This window comes from Pocillopora damicornis, chromosome 4, assembly GCF_964200805.1.
Source record: "Pocillopora damicornis chromosome 4, jaPocDami1.2, whole genome shotgun sequence".
In the NCBI taxonomy this organism is placed as follows: Eukaryota; Metazoa; Cnidaria; class Anthozoa; order Scleractinia; family Pocilloporidae; genus Pocillopora; species Pocillopora damicornis.
In genome coordinates this window covers 5,856,113-5,883,612 of record NC_142673.1, presented here as the reverse complement: position 1 = coordinate 5,883,612, position 27,500 = coordinate 5,856,113, and the positions used below count along the sequence as shown (strand labels likewise).

General features: G+C 40.4%; 4 protein-coding genes across 4 annotated transcripts in view; 2 read left to right on the top strand and 2 right to left on the bottom strand.

Annotated features, from left to right (window-relative positions):
- The window catches only part of LOC113675702 (tetratricopeptide repeat protein 37), a 37,837-nt gene extending 30,387 nt beyond the window's left edge, over positions 1–7,450 (bottom strand). The window contains exons 1-7 of the mRNA XM_089203370.1: positions 7,210–7,450; positions 6,785–6,928; positions 6,117–6,208; positions 5,825–5,897; positions 5,292–5,384; positions 3,710–3,739; positions 907–1,014 (exon numbers count right to left, since the gene is read on the bottom strand). Of these exons, the coding sequence (XP_089059496.1) occupies positions 907–1,014; positions 3,710–3,739; positions 5,292–5,384; positions 5,825–5,897; positions 6,117–6,208; positions 6,785–6,928; positions 7,210–7,299 (630 nt within the window). The 5' untranslated portion in view covers positions 7,300–7,450. The remainder of the gene's footprint in view (positions 1–906; positions 1,015–3,709; positions 3,740–5,291; positions 5,385–5,824; positions 5,898–6,116; positions 6,209–6,784; positions 6,929–7,209) is intronic.
- Positions 7,451–8,631: 1,181 nt separating this feature from the next.
- Positions 8,632–17,295, top strand: LOC113681580 (uncharacterized). The gene is made up of 3 exons (XM_089203372.1): positions 8,632–8,828; positions 13,674–13,791; positions 14,339–17,295. The coding sequence occupies exons 2-3, from the start codon at positions 13,688–13,690 to the stop codon at positions 16,173–16,175; spliced, it is 1,941 nt and encodes a 646-aa protein (XP_089059498.1). The 5' UTR covers positions 8,632–8,828; positions 13,674–13,687; the 3' UTR covers positions 16,176–17,295.
- Positions 17,296–20,037: 2,742 nt separating this feature from the next.
- LOC149046594 (uncharacterized) lies at positions 20,038–24,847 on the top strand. Its single transcript, XM_089203371.1, has one exon. The coding sequence runs from the start codon at positions 20,171–20,173 to the stop codon at positions 24,179–24,181; it is 4,011 nt and encodes a 1,336-aa protein (XP_089059497.1). The 5' UTR covers positions 20,038–20,170; the 3' UTR covers positions 24,182–24,847.
- The window catches only part of LOC113681576 (uncharacterized), a 6,291-nt gene continuing 3,460 nt past the window's right edge, over positions 24,670–27,500 (bottom strand). The window contains exons 5-6 of the mRNA XM_089202604.1: positions 26,811–26,987; positions 24,670–26,186 (exon numbers count right to left, since the gene is read on the bottom strand). Coding sequence (XP_089058730.1) covers positions 26,109–26,186; positions 26,811–26,987 — 255 coding nt within the window. The 3' untranslated portion in view covers positions 24,670–26,108. The remainder of the gene's footprint in view (positions 26,187–26,810; positions 26,988–27,500) is intronic.

Genomic DNA, 27,500 nt, shown 5'->3' with positions numbered 1-27,500 from the left:
TTCGGCTGTCGTTCATTCATAAAACACACGCTTAAACAGTTTGTTTTCTAATCGTCATATGAAAAATAAGCGTGTTTTTATGGGCCACAATTCAGCCGGATTTCTCTGAACATTTCGCTTCAGATTCTGTATTCGAGAGACCAAAATGCTTCAGAGGAACGAATTAAATACGATCTGCCGAACTACTAAGTTTGTAAACAATTGCAGAATATAAACTTTGATGGATTTTGAAATTTGATGGTTTGACATTTTTGACAGCTTTAGACTTGCACACCCAATCAGATTATTTGTACCATTCTAACAGGGATTCTGATTGGCTTATTATAGCGTGCTTTATGAGAGTGCAGTGCATTGACGACACTGTTGTTCGCTTAGAAAACAAAGTTTGTTTTGAATATTGAAATTATAACATAGCTAGTAAATTTGTCTAATCAAATTCAATTGCGCGAGCGTGCTTCATATTCCTATTGTGCACGCTCATGACGTTAGGAAACAAATCCCTCCAGAAAAAAATTTTCCATCGGGTTGAAAATGTTATAAAACAATTGGTTCATACGTCAGCTGTGTGTTCATCGATATAAAGCACTTGAGAAGTTTGGAGAGCACTCGAGAAGCAAGATGTTGCTCTCGGCTACGCCTCAAGCAACTCTTACGCATCTTTCGTGCTCTCCAAACTTTCCGCGTGCTTCATATCTCGATGAACACACGCTGATGTCAGAACCAATTGTTAATGAGTATGAATGGTTCTTATATATTTGCTCACTTTGACATTCCTCAGTTTTCTTTTAGTTCAATTCTCCCAGACAACTATATCTACGCCGACATTTTACCCACTTTAAGCTGTTACACACCAATGAGAGTGCATCGTGTTCAGAAAAACAAATAGTTACTAAATTTACAATTTACCTGATTGTTAATCAGAAGTCTGAGATAATTTTCAAAGTGTATTTCAAGATCTTTAGTTGCTTCTTGAGGCTGGCCGCTATGTAGGACTTTCTCATAAGCTTCCTGCAACTAATAGCGATAAATACTTGCATTCATATTGGTAACACATGTGATAATCAAAACACATAGGTTGTTCCCAAACAGACTGGCCCAGCCTGATAAACATAGACATTTTTCCTGCTGGTTTGTTTTTCTCTCCTTTTCTGTGAATGGCGCCAAAAAAATTCCGGGCCATAACCTGTATCATAAAAAGCTGGACAAGTTATGAGCGTGCAATTAGCTGATCAGATATGAGGATTTAAGATTCTTTCCTCCTGTAATGTTTTAAAAGTAACTAAAATCCTTTAAAGTTCCCAATTAAAATACGGTACCGCTCGCGTATATATCAACTGCGCAGATGAATTTCCTACGCTCCGACGTAGGGTATTCAGACGTGTACATGCCAATTTTTTGCGCGCACGCTAAAAAAAAAATGCGCGACTCCTGTGCCTTTGTTATTCACTTCGGTGTTTACGCATAGGAATGTAATCAGTATTATTCCGCATCGCAGGTGATGATTTGTTTCATTGTGGAGCGCATCATATTACAACGATAAAAGGTCAAGTTATGGTAAATCGCAATTTATAATAATAGTTTGGATATCGCGCGCGCTGTCATTGGTTGAAAGAGCGTGCTGTGTAAGAGCTAGAGCACAGAGCTGAGCTACAGCTGTCACACCATCTGCCAATTTGAACTATGTCCGACCTTTTCCGGGACTTTTCTCTAGCTTTTTTCCGTTAATTGAAAGTGAAATTTGCAAACAAGCGAGCCGGCAAGTAGCAACGGAACAACCAAACAAAGGTTTATGAACATGCCAGGCGCCGTAATTGACGCTATTATAACGTGAGCAGAGACGAAAATCCTCAAAGAGAAAACGAAATGGACAGTCCGAGTTTTGAAGGTTTTCACGCTCAGTTAAATTGCAAGCTTACGAATGGTAATAAAAATCAAACACAGCTACACTCGTATAGAATATAAAGTTCGAGTTCAAAAACAAAACAGAACAAAACAGGAATGATAAAATATATAGCCAAAACGAATCATGACGGTGTTAGAGCGACTGCGATCATGTTGAGGTCCAACGTGGCTAGCTTGGAGATCACCAGTGAAGCAAGCCTCAGAAATTACATCGACCGCCCTTTGAGTGAACAACCATGAGCTTGCTCTGATGTCCTTTCCGATGCGTTGAGTGATGAAGGTCACATCAGTCACTGCAACCGAGTTTTACGGCTCTGTCATCCCGAGAAATCTTCATGTTCCGGTGAATTCAGCTGTCGTTCATTCGCAAAAAATCGCCTTGAGCAGTTTGTCAACTATTTGTCATGTGAAAAACTTGCGTGTTTTTGTCAGCCACAATTCGGCCAGATTTCCCTGAAACATTTCACCTCCACATTTTGTAACAGGGACTTAAAAACTGCAAGCAGAAGTGTTAGATTCGACCTGCCAAACTGATAAGTTTGTAAACAATTGCCGCAGAATGTGAAATTTGATGGTTTGACATTTTTGACAGCATTAGTCTTGTACAGCCAATCAGATTATTTGAACCATTCCAACAGGGATTCTGATTGGCTTATTGTAGCGTGTTTTATGAGAGTATAGAGCATGTAACGACACTGTTCTACGCTTTGGAAAATAAAGTTTTGAAAATTGAAAGTAATGCTTGGGAGTTTGCCTGGGGAATTCTCAAGAAGTGTGGAGAAACACGAGACGTAGTCTACACTTATTTCGTGCTCGCTTCCTGCGTGCTTTACAACAGAGCAAAGTCAAGGCTTCTCTATTTGTTAAATAATGTCAAATACGAAAAACATCTGAAATCCGAAAATGCTACAACAGACTACTGTACATGAGCATATTATGCAAGCGTCTGTCAATAATGTCAAGATCTCTCAAAACAGTCTCCCTTTTTCGAGCAATTTGGTGAGCATCGATCGATGATTTCACAAATACCGAGACACGAAGCAAATTCGGTTTCCCATTAGAATTTGCATACGAGTCTGAACAAGATGTAGCCGTGACAGGTAACCATACTGTAACACAACACCATTAAAATAAACGAGAAGATCTTAACAGTTTCTCTGTAAATGACGAGATGAATGAACCAGTTTACGAGAATAGCATATTCACCGATGAAAAAAGCTATGAAATAAGTATTCGCGTGTGGGTTTGCATTCAGAACGCAACTGGTTACAAACGAGCGCCTTAATTGATTTTACCGAATTACGACACACTGAGAATAAATTTATTTTGAACAAATTCTTAACCCGTTGCTACGGATGTCTATTTAAACGAAGTGAGAAATAGCTATTTTGATAAAAGAATTCCGTTAGAACATGATAGATCATTTATATAATCCGATTACGATGCGCATTTGTAACCGCATGTCGGGAAGGTCGGTTCGAACGGTGATTGAAACGAACAAGTTTGCTTGTGGTTGGTAATGTTTTAGTGCTATTACAATGAAGTCTAAACCGCCAACAAAAGAAAGACAAAAAAAATGTACCTCATACATACTTAATGAGGCAGATATCTCAACTTAGGAACGTGCGATTTTTAGACGCGCACGATTTTTTTAATTCGCAATCGCATACGATTTTTGGCGCGTTTTATTCTCGTTTTTTAGTTAACTTATGCGCGAGCGGTACTGTATGTGGCAAAGATTCATGGAGATCTGATTGGTTGTTATGAGAAATAAAACTAGTCACTAATTCATTACAACACTGCCTACCTTTTTAGACCCAGCCTCTTCTAATTTTCTCTGAAAGTAATTTCAAAATAAAATGTTATTCAAGTCATTGTAGAACCTCGAGTTAACGAACTGCTTTAAAACAAAGTCTATAAAACGAACAAAACTCTTCAGCCCGGCCAAAGTTACAGGAAAATGTATGGGACAGAGCCTCGATTTACAAAATCCTTGATATAACGAACACTATCCAGACGCTCAAAGGTATAATATACCCTGAGATAACGTAACGAACAAATGTCAACACGTGGCAATAGGCAAATGCGAAACAGACCGACAAGATTCAAAATCTTTCAATTCTCTAACTATAGAACAACGTCACAGTTAACAACTCATCATAAATGCCAACACTGACACTATCAACACATCTACAGATCTGCTTTATTCTCTTTGTCTTTTATTACTATTGAAGGCTTCTTGTGGTAAAAAGGTAAAAGAGGCAGGAATTTCCTGGCTTACGCCCTTGTTTCTCCGCTTGCTAGTGACTTCCACTATGTAAAGACCTGTACAGTGTATTGTCACTCAATACAGACATTTTGATGTGAATATGAAAGCACAAACGTTATTTAAAGGATTGTTCCAATCCCAAAGTGCTGGGTAGTGCGATGTCACCCACAAAAAAAAAACAAAAACAAAAACAAAAACAAACAGGAAGAACATAAGAAAAAAAGGAAAAACAACCGTCCACCCTCCCTCAATATAACAAACATTTTGTTTGTTTTTCCACAAATTCGTTAAATCGAGGTTTTCAATATAACAAATCCCCAATTTAATGAACTAACTTCCCCAGTCCCTTAGCACTTCTTTAAATCAAGGTTCCACTGAAATCAATAGCAATCTCGATGTGTTGGCAATTAAAACTCGTGTCCCATACATCACACTCAAAGCAGTGGCAAAAGCCATCCAGAACCAAGTTATACTGGGTATCAAAACTAGTAGGTGCCCATGAAAAATCTAACATTGACACAAACTGTATTTGACAGTCATATAACAAGCCTTGGCACAGGGAACACTAGCTACTGAGCTCCATCAGTCATAATGTTGCTACAGATTGGTTGAGAGGATGGTGCCAATTTTCAGAACACAACTTGACAGGGTTTGCAGATTTTAGTACATCTATAATCTCAAGCACAGAGTACCCTTCTAAGATTTAATGCCACACAAAGGGGAAGAACCTTGAGTTGGCTCATTACAATCTATGACTTTTGGTACATAGGGATATCATTTGATTTAACACCAGATTCTCAGACTTAAAAATTAAAAGAAATATATGAGATGTTCATACTGAGAATTAATACTACGAGACTGAGAATAAAAAGAGTAAGTTGGTCAGTTGACATCTTTCCAGTGTTGGATAAAAGTTTTACATATTCTCCATACTGTCCTCTATACATTTCCTAGGGCACTGACAGGGAGAATTTGGTCTACAATCAAGAATTTCCATAAATGATGATCATTTCCTTTATTCCAGTGACCTTAGTCCTTGATTCAGGGGTGATATTGTAAGGAGAATAAGATGCTGGTCACTCTTTGAGGTTGAAGTGTTACAACAAAACAACAAATTCACCTTTTCAAGGATTTTTATGATTTTCATCCAAATTCCAAACTGTTCAGCAGCGTCTTTGGTGACCATGGCCATCTTCTCCCACATATGTACCGCCTAAAAAATTAAATATAATACTTCACTTAGAGTGTATAATTTGGTGTTAAACAAATTTATATTTAAAATGATTTCTATGAATCTCACCCGAAGGACAAGCATGTAGATTAGATAAAAAAAAACAAACAAACAAATCAGGCTGAATACATAAAGGGGTTAAGTTTCTAAAGAAACTGTGGTGCTACATTGGTGGGAGAGTACAGCAGGTAATTTAGTGTTAACAACTGAGTTAAAAACATAAATTGGCCACCTAAAGGGTAAAAAAGCTGACGTTTCGAGCATTAGCCCTTCATCAATTGCTCTGACAAAGGACTAATGCTCGAAACATCAGCTTTTTACCCTTTACAATGACCAATTTATGTTTTCAACTCAGTTGTTAACACTAAATTACCTGCTGGACTAGAATGCAACCAATAATCAGTTATTCACATGGGTCATACCTTCAGAGCTTCATTGTTTTTCTTGTAAACTTCAGCCAGTTTGCTTGCAATTTCCAACCATTTTGTATTTTCACTGTGAACAGAGAGAAAATTGTTAAGAGTACATGTTGGGTTAATTAAATTATAATCATATGTGAGTAAGTTTGATCAACCTGATTCAGAGATGAATCAATCATTTTACCACAAATGAATTTAAATGAATACTGTTTTTAGTTGGTTTACATAACAGGTTCATTACTGGCAGTCTTAGTTTTAGCATAAGAGCTTAAAGTATGCACATCACTTCTGTCACCTCTCATACATCAGCAACAATTTCTCATAGACACCAGGAAGTTCAGCTTTATACTGTGGATTCTCTTCTTTCTCACAAAGGGCAGCAAGACCCTGACATGAAAAATATAAAACAGACATAAAAACTTTTACTTCTCATTAATATTATCTTTTACCTTTTGACCCCTAAGAGTGATTAGCATCTATATGTAATGTCTCCTTCCAATATCACCTTTAAATCACACATTAACTTGGGGTCATGAGAATAAAGGAAATAATAATAAACTGAAGGACTTCTCGATTGTTAAACAAATTCTCCTTTCCAGCACCTTAGGAAATGTATAGAGATCTGTATGAAGAATATACAAACTGATGTTAGGGTGTAAAGCATTAAGTTAATCCAGTACAGAACAAGATCATGTTAAAAGTGTAAGGCTGTGGCAAATGGTTGCTGGCATTCTCTGCACACTGCTCCTAACAAAATCACAGCAAATTTCATATCAGAGGAAAGCTTTCAACAGTGCATCACCAAGAAAAATCTCTGTGTTTCAGTTTTGGTACAAATGGCAGTTGACGTTTCCTTCAGAAACACTAACAGTCCCAATAGTGTGAATCGTACCTGATCAACATAAACCTAGATCTTCTTACAAGGAAATGATTCTTTTAAAAAGGACAAAAAAAATATTCTACCTGCCAAGCAAGGGGCTGTGTATCATCAGATTCAATTGCCTTTCGGTAAGCCGCGTGGGCCTGGTCGAGCTGGCCCAGTTCTGATGCACATTTTCCAAAGAAGACCAAGGCGTTGTAATTGGTTTTGTCAGCCTTCAAAACGACCTGTAAAAAAATTCAGTTTGAAGTAAATGTACTTAATGCAATAGCGCTTCTCTCACTATGCTGCAGTAAGAACAAATAAGAACTGAGAGTGTAATAAATTCAAATTCGAGAACAAGAGAGGCATAATCAGAATTTGTTATCCCACACATTAAGAACGTAAATATACTGATCGACGCGTGCCTGTCACCAGAAAATTTTACCGTAAATTTTATGGCAACTTTTGACAACAAATTGTAAAAATTAATTGGGGACACGAAGTAATGAATTATTGTAAACAGTACCTTGCAGTGCTTGAAAGCTTCTTTATAGTCTTTGTTCTTGATACACTCTCGGGCATTTTTCAGGGTATTTTTTATCCCTTTCGCCGCCATGGCGAAAATAATCGCGGGCTCGGTTTGGTGCACACGAAGGTATGCGGTGTAGCACAACGCAAAGTTTCTCTACGCCACAGTCACACAGATACCGATAACCACAGGATAACTATAACTACATAAACGGTGCGAAAATTTATAGGAAATGTCTGACATGGGGAACATACATAAGCTTAAATTATTTTCCTTAATTTTGATTGACATCCTCGATGGCTATTCTCGTCTGACTGTATTGCATAATTATTCAGTGGAGCTAAAATTGACTGCTCTGAACCACAGAATCAACAAGATACCACATACTTAGAAGAAGTACGTTTATCATGATCATAATTGAGAATATTCAACGTTTTTACTGCTCTGATATGAGGCTTTTCGATGATCTCTAACTCTTTCCGTAAATTGAAATACGCAGTTTCAGTTTGAATGGGTACCCTAGGGGCTTACTCAACCCAGGGGGTCAAGATCACTTTTCTCAAGACCCTTTGCGCCTAAAAAATTTCAGAAGTGGTGCATAATCCAAAATTAAAAGTGGCGAGAAAACGGAGCTTCCAGCAAGCATGGAATATGAACGAATGAAAATATCCCTTTGTTTTTATCATACTCTAATTGAACATTATTAGTCCAACGAGAGCCGAATTTCGAAGTCACGATTTTTGCGATTGCCAGAAAAATTACAGCAAGAACTAGGATTCACCCTGAACGAGAGAGAGTTCCGTGACGCTATTAACTGCGCTACGACCGGCCGATTGATGATCTCCCCTCCACTTGTGTATGCAGGGGTACATTTACGGTAGACCATGCAATGATACGTAAACAGGGAAGGTTTATTACTCAGCGACACAACGACCTGAGAGACCTTGAGGCCGAACTCTTAAGTTCTGTATGTAGCGATATCGAGATCGAGCCTCCAAGATATTTCAGGTGAACAGCTGAGTAGAGGATCCAAAATAGGATCTGATGCGAGGCTAGACATTCATGCTCGTGGGTTCTGGGAGTGCCAACGTGCGGCATTCTTTGACGTGAGGGTTTGTCACCCTAGTGCTGACTCGTACCGGAACATGGAACCCCAACAGGTCTATATATGTTTATGTTTATTCGTATAATAAAGCTCTGAAAATTGCATATCTAAATTACATCTTGGTCTGAATATCTTAATTAAGTTAAAGGAAATTGTAATCGACGTATTTGTGATATTTTTCATCCTTCATGGGCCGTTCGAAGCGTCTTTTTACGAAATTACTTTTGGCCGGAGGCCGTTAAGAGAAGAAAGGGGCCTGCCTGTGAAGAAATAAATTAAAATATTGGTGAGAATGGTGCAAGGAGTGGTGCATTATGGGATATAAGCAGAAATTTTTTTTTTCTTCCTTCCTGTTGACACATGACGCAGCTTCGTCGATAAAACTTCTGCGTTTCAATTCATGGAAGAGGAATTTCACTGACAGCCAGAGTTTATACTTTACATTGTTTAACTTTAAGCGACGGCTTCTTCGGAGTCTTCTCTTTCTTCACGAGCAGATCCGGTTTGAAACGTAAGTGTTGTAATAATAACTTGAATGTGTAAACTAGCCCAAATAGGTAATCGAAAGTTATGATAAACTACCAGATGATTCAGGACTATGTCAAAAACACACATAGTTTCGGGTTTCTTAGGAAGCTATTTTCATCAACCGATTAAAGTTTTCTTGTTGGGTCTGGCCAGCCATCCAAGGTCCTTCAAGCTACAGTAGGTGCGATCGATATCAAATTGGGAAACCCTTTGCTCGATCTCGTGACCAAAGAGCCCTTACTCGAGCTAACCGTGATCAAATTCACATCTCCGACTTTGGCGCTGTAACACCGTATGTGGCAACCCAAACTTCCTTTCGTGCAACGAAGACGCTTGCATTTCAGTAATTTTTGTTTCCCGTGAATCAGTTGGTGTGTTTTTCATACGGCAAATTTAACTTGCCGTTTTATTACTATCCTCAGTTCTCTCTTGCGTTCCGTTTGCTCTTTGAAACTATCGTCCTACGTTTCCACAGACACACGTAAGTTTCCGGCGTATCTGGTAAACAACATCCCTCCACATTTAGGTGCGGCGAAGATCTCATATCACGCTGAATTTTTTGATTGTGTTGCTACAACTTTTGCGCGAGGTGAAACGAACGTTTGTGTCGATGTGCATTACAGAATCGCGCCCATTGAAAAAACGTCGCACAGGAAAATGCAAATAAGCTAGAAAAGAGAAAGAGAGCATGCGTAACTTCAGTCAGGCCTTGTGCAGACAACTGAAACGTATCGCTTTTCATCGAAGAAGAATAGACGTAATTAGTGGCGTTATCTCGATTAGGTTATATTGTTTAAAAATCGGTCAGATGTAAATTAAATAACCTTTCAAATGCCGGGTTTTCAATTTGTGTTAAGACTCAAATGCGCCAGATTTACGAGGTTCGACCATCATTTTCGCCAAGAAAGCAAAATATTACAGAAATATTCCTTTTAGTAAAAATTTCCGTACTGCCCCATACTATCGTAAAACAAATCTGTTTTCCCAATGGTAATGTATTGTTTTTGTCACTCTATCCAAGAACTGAACGTATAATGTAGTATGGGGCTGTGCGGAATTTTACCTTCCTTTTTAGCCCGTTATTGCCGTCAGTTTCAGATAACACGTCGGTAGTCTATTTACTTTTATAATAAAGTTCGGATATAACGCGCGCTCTCATTGGTTGAAAGAGCGTGCTCTATGAGAGTATAGAGCATAGAACTGAGCTAAAGCTGTCACGCCATCTGCCAAATTGTACCATGTTCGACCTTTTCCGGGACTTCTTTTTAGCTTTTTTCCGATAATTGAAAGTGAAATTTCGGTACAAGCGAGCTGGCAAGTAGTAACAGAAGAACCAAAGAAAGGTTTGTAAACATACCAGGCGCCGTTATTTACGTTATTAAAACGTGGGCAGATACGAAAATCCTCAAAGGAAAAATCAAAATAGACATTCCGAGTTTTAAAGATTTTCACGCTCAGTTAGATTGCAAGCTTACGTACGGTAATGAAAATCAAACACAGCCAACACTCGTATAGTCTATAGAGTTCAGAGTTAAAAAAAAAACAGAACAAAACAGAAATGATGAAAAATATAACCAAACTGGCATAATTGTTAAAATTCATACTAATCATGACGGTGTCTGAGCAAATATGATCATGCTGAAGTCCATCGCGGCTCACTTATCATGCCGATCTCCGGTCATCACAGTAAAACAAGCCTCAGAAACTACATCGGCCGCCCTTCGAGTGAAAAAATAAGAGCTCGCTCTGATATCCTTTCCAATGTGTTGAGTGGAAAGTCACTTCAGTCACTGCAGCCGAGTTTTGCGGCGCTGTCATTCCGAGCGATCTTCATGTTCCGGTGAATTCGGCTGTCGTTCATTTTAAAAAACACTCGCCTTGAACAGGTTGTTTTCTACCTTGTCATGTGAAAAAACCCGCGTGTTTTTATGAGCCATAATTCGGCTGAAGTTCACTGAACATTTCACTTCAAGATTCTGATTTAAAAACTTCAGGCAAAAGCGTTAAATTCGACCTGCCGAATTATTTTAGTTTGTAAACTATCGAAGAGTGTGAACTTTGATGGTTTTTGAACTTTGATGGTTTGACACTTTTGACAGGTTTTGTCTTGTACAGCCAATCAGATTATTTGAACCATTCTAACAGGGATTCTGATTGGCTTATTGTAGCGTGCTCTATGAGAGTATAGAGCATGCTGACGACACTGTTCTTCGCTTTGGAAATAAAGTTTGTTTTGAAAATTGAAAGTAATACATGGGGAATTTAACGGATTCTTTATTATAAAACAAATAGAGAAGCCTTGACTGTGCTCTGTTCTGTTATAAAGCACGCAGGAAGCGGCTAGAGCACTCAAGAAGTGGGAAGAAACACTCGACTACGTCTCGTGTTTCTCCCTACACTTCTTTCGTGCTCTAGCCGCTTCCTGCGTGCTTTATAACAGAACAGAGCACAGTCAAGGCTTCTCTATTTGTTAATTATAATAAAGTTCGAATATAACGCGCGCTGTCATTGGTTGAAAAAGCGTGCTCTATGAGAGTATAGAGCATAGAACTGAGCTAAAGCTGTCACGCCATCTGCCATATTGTAGCATGTTCGACCTTTTCCGGGACTTCTTTTTAGCTTTTTTCCGATAATTGAAGGTGAAATTTCGGAACAAGCGAGCCGGCAAGTAGCAACAGAAGAACCAAACAAACGTTTGTAAACATGCCAGGCGCCGTGATTTACGTTATTAAAACGTGGGCAGATACGAAAATCCTCAAGGAAAAACAAAATAGACATTCCGAGTTTAAAGATTTTCACGCTCAGTTAGATTGCAAGCTTACGTACGGTAATAAAAATCAAACACAGCTAACACTCGTATAGTACATAAAGTTCAGTGTTAAAAAAAAAAAAAAAACAGAAAAAAACAGAAATGATGAAAAATATAACCAAACTGGCATAATTGTTAAAATTCATACTAATCATGACGGTGTCTGAGCGAATATGATCATGCTGAAGTTCATCGCGGCTCGCTCATCATGGCGATCTCCAGTCATCACAATAAAGCAAGCCTCAGAAACTACATCGGTCGCCCTTCGAGTGAAAAAATAAGAGCTTGCTCTGATATCCTTTCCGATACGTTGAGTGGAAAGTCACATCAGTCACTGCAGCCGAGTTTTGCGGCGCTGTCATCCCGCGCGATCTTCATGTTCTGGTGAATTCGGCTGTCGTTCATTCAACAAGCACTCGCCTTGAACAGTTTGTTTTTTACCTTGTCATGTGAAAAAACTCAAGTGTTTTTATGAGCCATAATTCGGCTGAAGTTCACTGATCATTTCACTTCAAGATTCTGTATTAGAGACTTAAAAACTTCAAGCAAAAGTGAGTGTTAAATCGACTTGCCGAACTATTTTAGTTTGTAAACTATCGTAGAATGTGAACTTTGATGGTTTTTGAACTTTGATGGTTTGACACTTTTGACAGCTTTAGTCTTGTACAGCCAATCAGATTATTTGAACCATTCTAACAGGGATTCTGATTGGCTTATTGTAGCGTGCTTTATGAGAGTATAGAGCATGCTGACGACATTGTTGTTCGCTTTGGAAATAAAGTTTGTTTTGAAAATTGAATGTAATGCTTGGGTAATTTAAAGGATTCTTTATTATAAAACAAATAGAGAAGCCATCGATATTTCGTGTGATGATTCGAAAAAAAAACGAAACGAAAACGGCTTTGACACGTGTCATAATTAATTTAGTTTCTTTCTTGTACAATTTTAGCGTAATTCTTTGGAAAAATCTTGAACCGTAGCAAAGATACAAGAAAGGAAGAATTTGTTGCGCAAAATTTTGTTAAGTCGGACCTCAATCGAGCGAGAGCGAGATTCTCTCTTCCACCCACCTGCGGGAAGGTGTACTTGACCGCTTGCATTTATTACTCTATCCAAACAAAACAAAACAAAATGAGCCAGACTTTTTTTGAGCGACCCGTAGATTTACAGCAAAATACTAAAATTGTTCGCTCTCGATTTCTAAGCGTGATAGTTTATCCGGGCCTCACCCTCATCAATTTTCGGGCGATAGAACTTCGGACATAAAATCAGATTGAACAGTCGTTTCAAACGGAGGCCCATGTTTCATTGAATAATGGTACAGACAGGTCACGCCACAACATTGCATTCTGTGTGCGCCTTTGCATTTCGTTCAAGATTTTTCTAAACATCGATCGAAACTGAAACGATAAGTCAGAACTGAATGACTGGGAAGCTCAAACTGAAATCAAAGTACCCTTTGGAGGCCAATTTTTTCTTCATTATTTTCAGGCTTTTATTCTTGTTCAGTCAAGAAATATATGTTATTTGCCGGATGGGAGGTCCGTATGGTGAAAAACTGTGACCGAGGTCTGAAAAATACTGCCTGAGGCCGTAGGCCGAGGCCAGTATGAAGCAAACCAGTCGGTTATATACAAATTTTAGCCAAGGGGTTTGAGCCCTGAGAAACCGAGAACAATTCCAACGAGTAGCAGAGTGAACGACTTGAACCCAGGACCACCAGATTACGAGTCCAGCACCGCAACTACTTTGGCCACACAGCTTCCAATGCCTTCATATTCTTTCATTTAGCAATTCGAGGAAAGGACTCTCTTGTATTGCATTTGACTTCGATCTTCCTCTTATTTCGCGAAGGCCATTTACTGTCCGTCTACCAATTCACTAATCTCCACTGCCTGAGAGGCTGGAACAGGCTATAGATAAAGTGGAGTTTAACAAAACGAGATCCCACTAGAGTACATTACAGTGTTGCCAATATCTCCACATTTTTAACATATCTATCTGTTGTTACTTCTACAGCTTTAAAAATATTCATGGTGTCCACAGCAACTTGGAGGTACCTTCGTTGGTCCATTGCAACAATCGTTTTTATCTTTGTACTCCTTTCGCTTCGTGTATTTACTCCACCAAGGTCCAGGTATGTTCGATATAGAAATCCTTGATTGCAAAGTGGAAGTCGTGGCCTCAGTTATGATCCACTTATACCAAATTTAAGGAAAAAATGCAGTTGTGGTGAAACAGTATTTAAAGATATTCCTGATGCAGACAACATGGTATGAACGGGAAAATGTTCTTTCCTCATGCATCAAAATAATTAATTTGAGTTTCAAAGGATAGTAGTTGTTCCAATAAGTTCCTGATGCATACAACATGGTATGAACGAGAAAATATTCTTTCTGCTTGCATCAAAATAGTTACTTTTAGCTTCAAAGCATAGTGAATGTTGCAATAATATTGTCAAAAAATTTCTCACGGGGATCAAGAACTGCTCGTGAAAAGAGTTCCTCCTCTCGATGCTCTCGTCGTCAACGATTATAGTCTATGAGTAATTCTTATCTGTAAGAACCAAATCATTTGAATAATTCGTGGCAGCCAAGTTCTAGTCCAAGTGCCCACACCTCGTTATTTCCACTATACCACGACTAGAAGATAATTTATGGAACAGAAACGTGTTAAATCTTCAGATATTTACAACCTCCATTTAAAGCGGTGACAGACCAGGAGAAAACTGAGACATGTGACTGTAGAAACATAATCAAGGAAAGAGAGAATACAACAAAGGAGAGAAATGATACAACCAAGGTACGTGAAGATACTAAGGCAGATGTAAAGACAACTGAATCAACCTGGCTCAGGGAATCTTTTGGAAAGGAACTTCACGAAATCCACTCCCAACTAAAATACCTCTTAGATCATAAAAGTATACCCTCACCGGATTTTGTTAACAAGGTTGGAGACCTTGCCAAACGCCTTGACGGCAAATCAGAACCACCAACTCTAAATAATGGCATGAACAATCACAGTTTGAATGTGTGTCCGGAAGAATACAAAGGCAGCAAATTTGGTTACCCATTTTATTCTACAGGTTGGGTCCTTACTAACTGTATCAATGTCAAACCACTTAGCTCCGTCATGAGTGTTTTAATAAACACTGTCGCATATCCAAAAGAAGATGACAAACACATTCGTAATGTAATAAAGGGTATCAATGATACCTATCCAATAGTTCAAGTTTACGTAGCAACGCGCAGTGACGATATCATAGAAATGGCCAAAGAGTACGAAAACATTGACGTGGTTAAAGTCGATGATACAAATGCAGCAAAAGCGTGGAACATGCTTAAAGCTAAAGCCTCCACACCTTATGTGCTGGTCGCACGTGATGTGGTTCACTTCTCATGGTTCACTCAAATAGAAAGACAAATTCGTGTGGTCAGTCAGATACCAAATGTAAAAGTTGCCGGGGGAGCATTTCGGAATATTTCTGGTCACTGGAAAGCAGGATGTGTGCAAACCAAACTACTAAACTACGTGCTAGAATATCAAGAAGGCTACTTTCACTCACAAAATGCATGCATGTTTTGTGATTTTCTGCAAGGACCTTTTCTGACTAAAACAGACTTGTTTAAGCTGGACGAAAGTCTTCCAAACGAAGTAGTGTTTGAAGACTGGTTCTTGCGCATTAGAAAGGATGGCCACCAAGTGATGACATGCCCTGACGCTATGTATTTCACTTTGGATTACTTTTCGTATACCAAGAGCACTAAAAAAGATGTCTGGATACCTTTGGCAAAAAAGTGGGGGATTAATCGCGTACTTTTGCCCCAGGGGATCAAATTTTCATTCTCATGTGACGATATTGGCGTTTCGTGCAAGGCAACTCACGAATTACTCCCAATTTGTTGCCTGGAAGAGTACGCACATCTCTTGACAGTCCTTCAGAAGTTCTGTGATGAAAGAAATATTTCATTTGAACTCGATTCTGGTTCTATTCTTGGTGGTGTTAAGTTCGATGGTCTTGTACCGTATGATGTCGACGGAGATCTCATCATAATGTCGACACAAATAGAAATATTTAGCAAAGGTGAGACAAAACAATATTTTCGGAATAAAGGTATCTCCGTCTACGGGTATAAACCGCCAATATTTAACGAGAAAATGGGAAAATTGGTTAATGGTTTCACGTACATGGGTTTCCGTGGCTTTTACATCGAAGTTTGGGGGATGTGGAACACGACAAATTGGCTGCATCTTCCACCAGAGCTACGAAACCTTGCATCGTTCACCAAAGCGAATATAAGAGGTAACTGGATTAACACGGCATGCAATCCTGCTTTGTATGTGAGGGGTCGTTATGGAAGAGAAATTTTGAAACATGCTCAGTCCTGGATAAAACAAGGACTGGGAAGTGGTTGGGGGGAATACAAAGCTGGCACCTTCAAGCCGTGTAATAAACCAAAGCATCATTCATGCTTAGATAATTTGCCAGCCGATGGTAATATTCCGTTCTTTGTGGATTAATTGAGCTTGCCTCATGAAACTTGTTATCACAGATGCGAGAATCAAAACATCTGCCCGTGAGCTTTGGCTGTGTGTTGAGGCCAATGAAGAAGGAAACGTAAAGATAGCTTATCAAACTAGGAAGGCCTCAAAGAGTTAAAAAAGCCGACTTGTGGATCGTTTTCACATGACCTCACGACGAGTCATTGGTTCATGGCAAAGTCTGGTTACAAGGTTTGACCGTAAAATAACGGTGTTGTCACTGGCAACCTTCCTCTTTTCGAATGGTTACCAAATCTCAAGAGCCGAGCGTCACCAACCGTCAAACACGAAAGCCCGCCAAAAGAAGTCAAACGACACGTTGCCACTCGAAACGGGGCCAGTTGCCCGTGACAACAACACGATTTCAACGTCAAAATGTGATCGCCAAACTTCCGTTGCGCCTCACGCAATTGTAAAATCGTAGTACCTTTCTTAGGGCAAAGGAAGATTGTGTGTTATCGACTTTACTAGTCATATGAAAACGATTTCTTCTCGTCTCACCACATTCTTACTAAATGAAAGACATACTAGGACTAAAGAACACGATATCATGATCAATTTTTTCTTCCAAATAATTTTTAGAGCGGACAAATGATAATCCGATTAGTTAGATAAATGAATGTTCACTTACTGTGTTGTCTCGACTGATTAGGAGGGTTTTGGGACGTTAGATTCCTAATCCCATTCCTTCTTCACTGTCACTTCTCTTTTGTATGTGGAGCAGCTTCAGTTACGTGGAGAACGTCGGAGCCGATCACTTGCCGTTTCAATTAGGGATCTTAAGATCCGACAACGGAGGTGTTTTTCAATCATGAAATATGGACGAACGAAAGTACCCCATTGTTCTTTTCAAATTTTTTAACCATGAGCTGGGAGCATACGCCACCAGTTTATTAAATACCTAACCTAAACAAAAATAAACATTTTTCAACTTAGAAGCACCCTTATGGAACCTTTTGACAAATTAGGATAAATGTACCTTCAGATTTCTGGTTTTTTTTTTTCATCTATCGCTATTTCTCAACCGAGCTCAAAATTACCATCTCAGACAGTAATATTAAACCACGTTTAGTTAAACCAATTAAAAATTACAACAGCTTTACTGTCTACGCAATAATTATAGTCGGACCTGTATTGAGCGGCGCCGTAGTAATGCCTGGTTCACACGTGCGATGCAAATGCTCACACGTCCAACGCAAACGCAAGGAAAGCTAGATACAGGCGCAGTGAAAGTATTTTCGAGGGTATCTAATCCCGTATCCCGCTGCTATTTTTCATTCCATCCCGCCGCAATGAACGTTTTCATTCCCATCCCGCCTGGTTAAACTCAAGTTGCTCTAGTTCAACGCCTTACTTAAAGAGGGGGGCATTGAGGCTCATTAGAAACCGCAAAACCGTAGAAAAAATCATCCAAAACCGAAAAACCTAAAAAAAATTCGATTAAAACCGGAAACCGCATGCAAAACTGTCAAAACCGATACATTTTCAGATCCCAGTTATTAAAATCCTAATCGATCCGGTATAGTGGTGACAAGTGGAGCATAGGGGGGTTGTGGAATTTAACAAATTTGCACCAAACCCCACCAGAGCTACGAAACCTTGCATCGTTTACCAAAGCAAACATAAGAGGTAGATGGATTAACACGGTGGCCAGTCCTGGTTGGTACGCGAGAGGTCGTTATGGAAGAGAAGTTCTTAAACATTCCCAGTCCTGGATAAAACTAGGACTTAAATCCAGTTGGGTGGAATACAAACCTGGCACCTTCAAGCCGTGTAATGAACCAAAGCATCATTCATGTTTGGACAATATGCCCGGCGATGGTAATATTCCTTACTTTTCATATTAATTGAGCTTGTCTCATGAAACTTGTCATCACGGCAGCATATCGGTTGCTAAGACAATATATCAGCGGCTGTGTTGGAGTCTACGGGCCGCTTATTTACATGAGGTCAAACCCAAACCGCAATTTTACGCAAGCAGTGAGCCTCAGGGATTCTCTGCGAGAGAGTTTATTTAATTAAATAACTGTCTTTTCACTATGAGCTTTGGGCCCTCTTGACACCGTTCACAAAAGTGTCTAGATAAAAATTTCTGCTCAACTGAAGATGGCTTAAACGCTGTTTTGTAAAACAACAGCTAAATTTTGTTCTAATTTATCAGACTTACGGTTTTTCTAAACACTCCGTATCTTTAGAAACACTTTCGCTGTTTTTTTTTTCTCTGAATGTTTTCATTATATCGTTTCTCTCGGGTGTTAACCCTCAGACGCACTTCAACTGTTCAAATCTTACGGAGAACCGTCAGCTACACCAGGTACTCCCACATTGTGCTAAAGACCACCTTGCGATCATTCAAGTATCCCATGAATCTAAGCGCATAAGTTTGTTTAATTGGTGTCGAGTTTCAGACACAATCAAGCGCAAGGCGATAAAAAATACCATGAGATACGTCATGAGTCACACGCCTCATCAGTTAAGAGGTCATTAGCAATGGAGGGGGGTCCTCAAGAACCCCATTACCGTATGATTTTTTACCTGGTTTACGGACTAGGGGTGTGAAAAAACGATAGAGAAGTTAAGGAAAAAAGTTTCTGACTTTGACAACGGACCGCTTAAAATAGAGTGACCGCTCAATATGGCGCCGCTTAATTCGACTGTATCCACCACTTTCACCGACACTGAGGTGAATAATTGTTTTAGCACGTAGCACAAAAAACCGAAAAAGAAAGTTTATTTTTTCAATACACAAAAAATGGTCCGAAATTAATTTGCTGACGCGCGATTTTGTCTCTTCAGACGCCCCGAGGTGTACATTCTAATCACTTCCGAACCAGCCGATCTGCGCGCGCGAAAGTCATTATTCACCTGTGTGATACATACTAAAATTAATTAGTCGTGCTGTTGACGGGTTGCTGATGTAGGCTCTCGAGGTTGTTTGTTTACGGTCGTTCGAACGTGTTTTACATGACTGTTTGCTAAGTTCACTGGCACTCATCTTGCTCCGAAGAGGACGTGATTCCGTGCTCTAGCACTCGCAATTTGAATCAGAGTTTTTAAGTAAAACTTTTAGTCCAACTCCTTCCATACGAAATCCTCTCACCAATCATGCTGGTTGCTTCTCCAACCGAACTCGAAAATCAAACCTGGTTCCCAGATGCGCTTTCCGTTTTATCAAACGCCATTTTGAATTCTTGCGCAGATTACTGACTGTACACTTAATTTGTGCCAAATCTTTTACCAGACTGAACGAGGGTATTTCGTTAACTGCTTTTGACTCTTGCTTACTTATCAATACTTTCCTATCCCCCTGAACATTCTATCGCTATTTCAGACCGAAATATGTTTTTTCCGTTGGCGCAAAATCGAGCTGTCATAACTGTTGTAATCTAGCGAAAGTTATTTTTCGTCTTGCACGTGCATAGAAAAATGAAAAAAATCTGAGTCCCCATGAGGAATCGAACCTCAGACTTTCGGATTCTGCGCTCCGATGCTCTACCACTGAGCCTCAGACCTTCGGATTCCACGCTCCGATGCTCTGAGCCACAGAGACCCCACAGTGAGCAAGTTCTATTACGAATTTCATAAGACATGCGTCACATGTGTAACGTACGATGGTTAATGAAATGAATTTCAACTTGCGAGGATCATTTCGTATTTTGACTAAATTACCTCTTGCATTTCAATCTACTTCTCCTCTCAAATTTCTCATGGGCTGTTTTATTTCTGGTTGTGAGAGATTATTCAGCGTTAATTGATTTCCGGTTGACTTTTTGCGATAAGTGACAGATGATTGAACAATAGGATCATATTATATATTTAAAAAAATGAGAGAGACCAGAGCGTGAGATAGAGAACGGTGAGAGAGAGCGGGAGATTAAGTTGATTTTATAAAATAAAACGTGAAGTTTCGGAACATAGCAGATTCTTTAGTCTCATTTCCGACACAGTGGCACCTCCGACGGGACGCGCGAAGCATGGAGGAACTAACCAAAGAAGCAGAGGCTAAATTGCAGATGTTGCTGTACACTAATGGAAAAACACGTGGCATTGTGGAAAAGGGAAACATAGGAGCGGTCGCGCGACATCGCGACAACCTACAAGCATTAGTAAAAGAAGTAGACGCGCTTAAACTAAAGGTTGAACAGACCATGTTCAAGGCCGGGAAAAGTGCAGAAGACGTTGGAAGTTGGAGCAGCAGCATTGAAGAACCGATCGCCGAAGCTGACGAAGAAGTTTCGCGACTAGAAAAATGGCTCGTGGAGACGAATGGAGAGATCGAACATCGAAAGCACAAGGACGAAGAAGAAAGGAAAGCCCGTGCTCGTGAAGAGGAGCTTAAATTCGAAAGAGAGCAAATGGAGATGAAGCTAGAATTCGAACGCCAACTGGAAGAGACCAAGGCAAAACAGCAACCTGTTGAGAAGGTTAATCAGACTGAACAAAGGACAACAAAACTACCGAAACTACAGATCACAAAGTTTAATGGGACGTATGAAGCATGGCTGCCGTTCTGGAACAAATTTCAAGCTGAAATTGATAAAGCAAACCTTGCATCTGTGACCAAGTTTGCATACCTAACAGAGCTGGTAGATCCAAAGGTTCGAGCGGAGATAGACGGACTGCCTTTCACAACAGAGGGCTACGAAAGGGCAAAGAATATCCTCATCGGCGAATATGGGAAAACGAGCGAGATCGTGAATGCGTACGTCCAGAACATCGCGAATTTGCCTGTCATTACAGGAACACAACCTGCTCCTATCCACGAATTTTACAAGAAGCTCGTGTACAATGTGCAATCTTTGGAGACACTGGGCAAATTGAAAGACGTCACTGGAAATGTAAGAAGTGTGCTAGACAAACTAAAGGGTGTAAAAGCAGACCTAGTGAGAGGACAAGTGGACTGGCAGGACTGGGACTTCCCACAGTTGATAAAAGCTTTGAAAAGTTGGAAGGAAATCAACCCCATTGGGAGCGGCGCGGATAATGCGGGGAAGCAAGGTGCTAAATTCCGCGATCGCGAGAAAACATTTCACGCAAACGAAACTACGCCAACACAAAGAGGGTGCGTCTACTGTGACGCAACTGACCACAGAGCTGTGAATTGCGACAAGTTTGTGACAGTTGGAGACCGCAGGAAGCAATTAGGACTGAAACAGCTTTGTTTTAACTGCACCGGAAGTCGACACCGTGCTTCTGAGTGCAAATGCCGTTCTGGCTGCCAGATCTGCAGTCGAAGACATCATACGTCGATCTGTGACAAACATACATCGCGAGACCAGCTGATGACCACAACGAGCGCAGAAAGGAAAGGAGTGGTGTATCCTATGGTAACAGTTGACGTGAACGGTGTTAAATGCCGAGCATTGTTGGATACAGGAGCCGGAAGTTCCTACGCTTCATCAACGCTTCTGAACTGTTTACATTTGCGCCCTATCCGTCAACAATTCAAGCGCATTGAAATGATGTTTGGTACTTCAAACAAAGCGATAGACATTTATGGCCTACAAATTCGAAGCGTCGATGGTAAATTCACCTTAGAAGCCGAAGTAAACAAAGTCGACCGCAATGAGTTGTTGACATTGGAAAACCCAAAATGCGCAGAAATCGTAGCTCAGTTTTCTCACTTGAAGGGCGTAACCACAAATGATAACGACGAGAAAGCGATGTTGCCTGTTCATCTGATCCTTGGTACAAACGAGTACGCTAAGATCAAAACAGGGGCAAGACCAAGAGTTGGGCGCTCGGGAGAACCAGTAGCAGAATACACGAAGTTCGGCTGGACGATCATGTCACCTGGAACAGAGTTGGATCTCAGCAACATGTTGTTAACGCAGACCTCCGCAATTGATTACGAAGAATTGTGCAAGTTAGACGTCTTGGGGTTAAAGGACAATCCAAGTGGAGACCAGGAAACCGTTTACGAAGAATTCAAAGAGCAACTAACTAGGAGTTCAGAAGGCTGGTACGAGACGAACTTGCCCTGGAAAGGAAATCACCCCCCCCCCCCCCCCCTACCGAACAATCACACTGGAAGTTTAAAACGTCTCAAAAATCTCGTGCGGAAGTTAGAGATACAAGGCGAGCTGGAGAGGTACAACGACATTATCCAGACTCAACTGAGCCAAGGGATCGTAGAACACGCTGACGAGGTGGTCAAGGACGGAAAAGAGTTCTACATTCCTCATAAAGCGGTCGTGCGCGAGAATGCAGAATCTACAAAGATACGCATTGTTTATGATGCTTCTGCAAGAGCTAATGCAAGTGTCCCCTCACTCAACGAGTGCCTCGAAATCGGCCCTCCACTACAAAACCAGCTTTGGAACGTGCTGGTACGAAATAGGTTCTATCCCGTGGCAATAGCTGGCGACTTAAAACAAGCATTTTTGCAAATTCGCGTCCGAAGAGAAGACCGAGATGCCTTACGCTTTCATTGGATAAAGGATCTGGCAAGCAAACAAGTAGAAATCTTGCGATTCACTCGAGTACTCTTTGGTTTGGCACCGTCTCCATTCCTCTTGGCCGCAGTTATCAAAGAACATCTACAGCGATACAAAATGGTGAACCCGGAATTAGTAGAGGAGATAGAGCGCAGTATGTACGTGGATGATTTAATCAGTGGTGGGGAGACAATAGAACAAGCGTTAGAAATCAAGATGACAGCCACGACCATCTTTGGTGAGGCGACTTTCAAGCTGCACAAGTGGCATTCCAACGATCGGGAACTAGAAGTTGAAACTGCGACTGTAGATGAAGAAAGTCAGAGTTACGCCAAACAACAACTGGGAACCAGAAAGGGCGAATCAAAACTGCTAGGAGTCCCCTGGGACAAAGAAAAGGACGAAATTCAAGTCAGCTTCCCGATTTCAACCGCTGAGCCGACAAAAAGAGGTATCCTTGGAAAAGTCGCAAAAATCTACGATCCACTCGGTCTGGCTTCACCCGTGACCCTCTCCGGAAAAATGCTCTACAGAGACGCCTGCGACACGAAGATCGCGTGGGAAAGCCCCTTACCAAGTGACTTACAAGCCAAAACAGAAGGAAAGGCCTATCTTGCATTGTACGCGTGCAGTCTTACCCGAGGATTATTCCTGGAAGTACTACCAAACCTGGCAACCAGTGAATTCCTAAGAAGTCTAACACGGCTCATCGCGCGCCGTGGGCGTCCGAAGAAGATATATTCCGACAATGGCAAAACCTTTGTTGGCGCCGAGAAGTGGCTCAAACAAGTTATGCGTGACGAGAAGACACAAGATTACTTAGCACATGAGAACATCAAGTGGCAATTCAACCTCAGCCGCGCCGCCTGGTGGGGAGGACAGTTCGAGCGCCTCATCGCACTGGTAAAAACAGCTTTAAACAAGACTATCGGATGCGGAATGTTGACCTGGACGGAGCTGTGTGAAGTGGTACTGGATGTAGAGATTGCTTTGAATAATCGCCCTTTATGTTACGTCGAAGACGACATACAGTTACCCGTGCTTACCCCTAACTCACTGCTATTTCTTCGATCAAACCAGCTACCAGAACTGGAACCACACCATCTAAGAGAATTTGATCTGCGTAGAAGAGCTAAATATTTGCGAAGGTGCAAGCAGGCTTTGTGGACCAGGTGGACTACCGAATATTTACGAGGGTTGAGAGAACGACACCGGATGAAACACGAGGGTCAAACCACGCCCTTGGCCAAAGGAGAGGTAATCATCATCAAGGACGAGGAACGAAATCGCAATAAATGGAAAATTGGAATCGTGGAAGATCTGATTCCGGGACGAGACGGAATCGTTCGAGCTGCCAAACTTCGAGCGGGGAAAGGAACACTTGAACGGGCCGTACAACACGTTTACCCACTGGAGCTGTCCTGCGATCGGGAGAATGTACAGGCTCCTCTGCAGCTCAACCCCTTAGCCCCGACATTCAGGCCCAGGAGGGATGCAGCGGTAGCCGCTCGTTATCGCATTCAAGATGCGAACATTGATGCCGATTAGAGATATTTAGGAACACTGAACTGATATACTGGACTAACTTTCTGTTTCGTTCATTGAATTTCAAATTTTATCGAGCGCGCCATTCTAGTGTTTTTCTCCGTTGAGAAAAACAGGGGAGTGTGTGAGAGATTATTCAGCGTTAATTGATTTCCGGTTGACTTTTTGCGATAAGTGACAGATGATTGAACAATAGGATCATATTATATATTTAAAATGAGAGAGACCAGAGCGTGAGATAGAGAACGGTGAGAGAGAGCGGGAGATTAAGTTGATTTTATAAAATAAAACGTGAAGTTTCGGAACATAGCAGATTCTTTAGTCTCATTTCCGACACTGGTAATGATCATGTAGGCGGCAGAGACGAGAGACAAAAGGCAATTTTTTGGAGATAGAGTTTACAGTAAATACCAGCGACAGTCTTCGATGACTGTAATTGTGAAGCAAATTTCTTCTCGATCAATCTGCTTGGTACATGGTATTTCAATATCTAGTAGAGTTTTTAGCAAAATTTATTTTGTGCTTCATTGTTCTTTCAGGCTGATATTCGATAGAAATGTAAACACAAAATTGTTTGAGTATTTTGCAGGCAACGCTCCCACGAAAATTTCCTAACTCATTCGTTTCCTAACTCATCGAGACGTGTTTGAATAAATATTCACAACAGTTGTTCTTCGTATTAGCATTTACTGATCACTGAAACTCATTGGCATGTAACGAACGAGCTTTAGGAATTCACTTTATTAGGGACCTTGAGCAAACACGACGGCGACGGCAATGTGGACGTGAAAAGAATCAAAAGATGTAATAAGCAGAACAACAGCTCGACTAGCTCAACATGTGCGTTTTAAGACTTTGGTCATTTCTTAGCCGTCCTCTGCAAAATAGCGACGTGAAATCACCATCGCCACTGATTGATTGATCTTTAATACCTACAAAAGGATTAGCGTATGCGATTCATAAATCAGTGAATGTATAGTCATGATTCCCTTGCCGTGTTCGCTAGTTAAGGAAGTAAACTGAATTTTACAATATCTACTGATTATCAAACTGATTTCTGCCCAATGTCTTGTTCCTGAGGCTCCGAGTTTTCACTAATTCACAAGGAAATGTGTAGCAGCTCGATGGGATAACTAACAACTAGATCTTATGAGTTAAAGGGTTAAGCCAAAAAAAGTCATCAGCTTTTATCAATGGCTACGACAAGGACGGAAAGTCGTGTTTCTGACAAATCATCGAAAAATAGTTCAAAATCTTTTTAGCTGACAAAAGTTTAGAGCTAATTCCATAAGGCGTTCCCTCTACTGCATCTAAAAAATTGTTTCCACTCTGTTCCTCTTTTTTTAACACAAGCAGAGCGAATACAAGCATTCACCATGAGCACAACACGTGACGAGGAAGTGTACCCTAAGGGAGCTTGGTGAGACGAATTCTACCCTACCCCCCCCCTTCCTGGCCACCACCGCTACTCCTCGCGTTCCGCTTCTTCAGTCGTCTTCAACATTCACACTTTGTCAGAATAGTTTACAGACTGTAAAATTATGTCTATAAAGTGAGGGGACCCGCCACACTTGTCCCCTGAGTGTGACTAGTATCTAATTTCTCCTTACAATATCATCCCCGAATCACTCATTCAGGACACGAAAACTAAAACAACTAAAGAAGTTCTTGATTGCTAAACAAATTTTCCTTATCTGCACTTTAGGAATCAAATAGATAACGGTGTGGAGCTAATTCATACTATTGTTAGGATGTTAGGGGTTATATTAACTAATTATCTTTTGCCTTTATCTCAACTATCAGTTAAGCCGCTTCTTTTTACTGAATTACTACTGGAGTTACTAAGTTCTATCTAGCCGCATGTCATGAAAAAAACCTACTGGAAAAATAGAGACTGTATACGCGTCAAGACCTAAAATATTAGGCTGGATTACATGGAATTGTAACTCTGTCGTAAGGTGGTCATCTGAGAACAAGTGATCTTAGCAAGAACAAAGGCAAACCCATCCTGAAAAAGAAAGTACTGATTAAAAAACATTTTCTTTTCGAGCTAAAGTGCGGGGCAACACAAAACAGAACGATGATGGGAGGTTCACGTACAGAAAAATAGATTGCGAGTGAGAGGGTGGTATGTCCTCTCAATGAAAATATTAAAGGATTAAACAGAAGCAAGAGCATTAGGAGCAGTATGCACGGTCAGAGAAACTGAGAGATTCTTTTATAAAGTTAGAATCATCACTTCTTTCCGTGAGCCAATAACTTGAACTGCAGAGGCTAATCAATATCATATCCAATAAACATACCCCTAGACCAAACAACAAAACCAGTCCAAGAGAGCGAGAATCGCAAAATTGCAAAATATCCATGTGCTGATCAACTTCTGTTTATCTTCCCCTTGTATAGGAAAGGAAAACTTGAATATAAAAAACTTGAATATATTTTTCTTCATTGTTTTTATCTCCTGCTTGATTGCAAAATTGTCATTCTCACACAAGATTTCAGCCATCTTGAGCCACAAACATTAATTCCCCAGAACAGAAAAAAAATTGTTAATAGACTCCCAAAGAATTTTCACACCACACTGTATTCTTCACAATCTTCTTCATATCAGTGAATGAAACAGCTCACTTACTGCTATTAATCGTGGTAGATCTGACCAAAATTTGGAGTTCGGGATGATTTCCTTTCCTGTTTTCCCTGCTCCTTTATTTACCAGCACTCCCACCACACAATACAAAAATACTCCAGGAAAGAATCTAAAGACATTCAAAAACAATTCTGACCGTAATTTAATGATTAATTTTTTAAACTAATACATTAATTTTCATTTGGTGTAGAAATACACAGGTTTATTTGTCGTTGGACACTATCTGTTCCTTGTAGCTCACAGTTTTCTTCCAACTTCACTCTCAGTTTTCTATTTTCTTCTTGGAACAGATGATGTCTACTGAAAAATATGCAAGCATATTTTTGCACCAAATGGAGGCTATTGTTTATATAATTTCACACTACCCTAGACTCTCTGCCTGTGGACACCTTGTTAGGAATGACACCATGCCATTGCAGACAAGAGCCAGCCCCCCCTTCCAAAGGCATAAAGAAATGACTGAAATGAACTCCTGTTATTACAGAATCTTGCTATTACAGAAATGTGGACACTTTTGTGCTCTCCAGCACAACATTTCACTTGCGTTTTCCTCCCACTATAACAGACACTTACTCACATAATTTAAAGTGACATTACAATAAAGGAAAATAAAAAAATCATTCTTCAATTGGGTGCAATCAAGAGAATTTCCTTATTGCAGACAGATCTTTTTCC

Excerpts from the sequence above, each read along its gene's own strand:
- LOC113681580 (XM_089203372.1), top strand. The coding sequence starts at position 13,688 with ATGGTGTCCACAGCAACTTGGAGGTACCTTCGTTGGTCCATTGCAACA. Across the intron at positions 13,792-14,338 it reads TTTACTCCACCAAGGTCCAG|ATATTTACAACCTCCATTTA; the intron begins GTATGTTCGATA and ends TTAAATCTTCAG.
- LOC149046594 (XM_089203371.1), top strand. The coding sequence starts at position 20,171 with ATGGAGGAACTAACCAAAGAAGCAGAGGCTAAATTGCAGATGTTGCTG.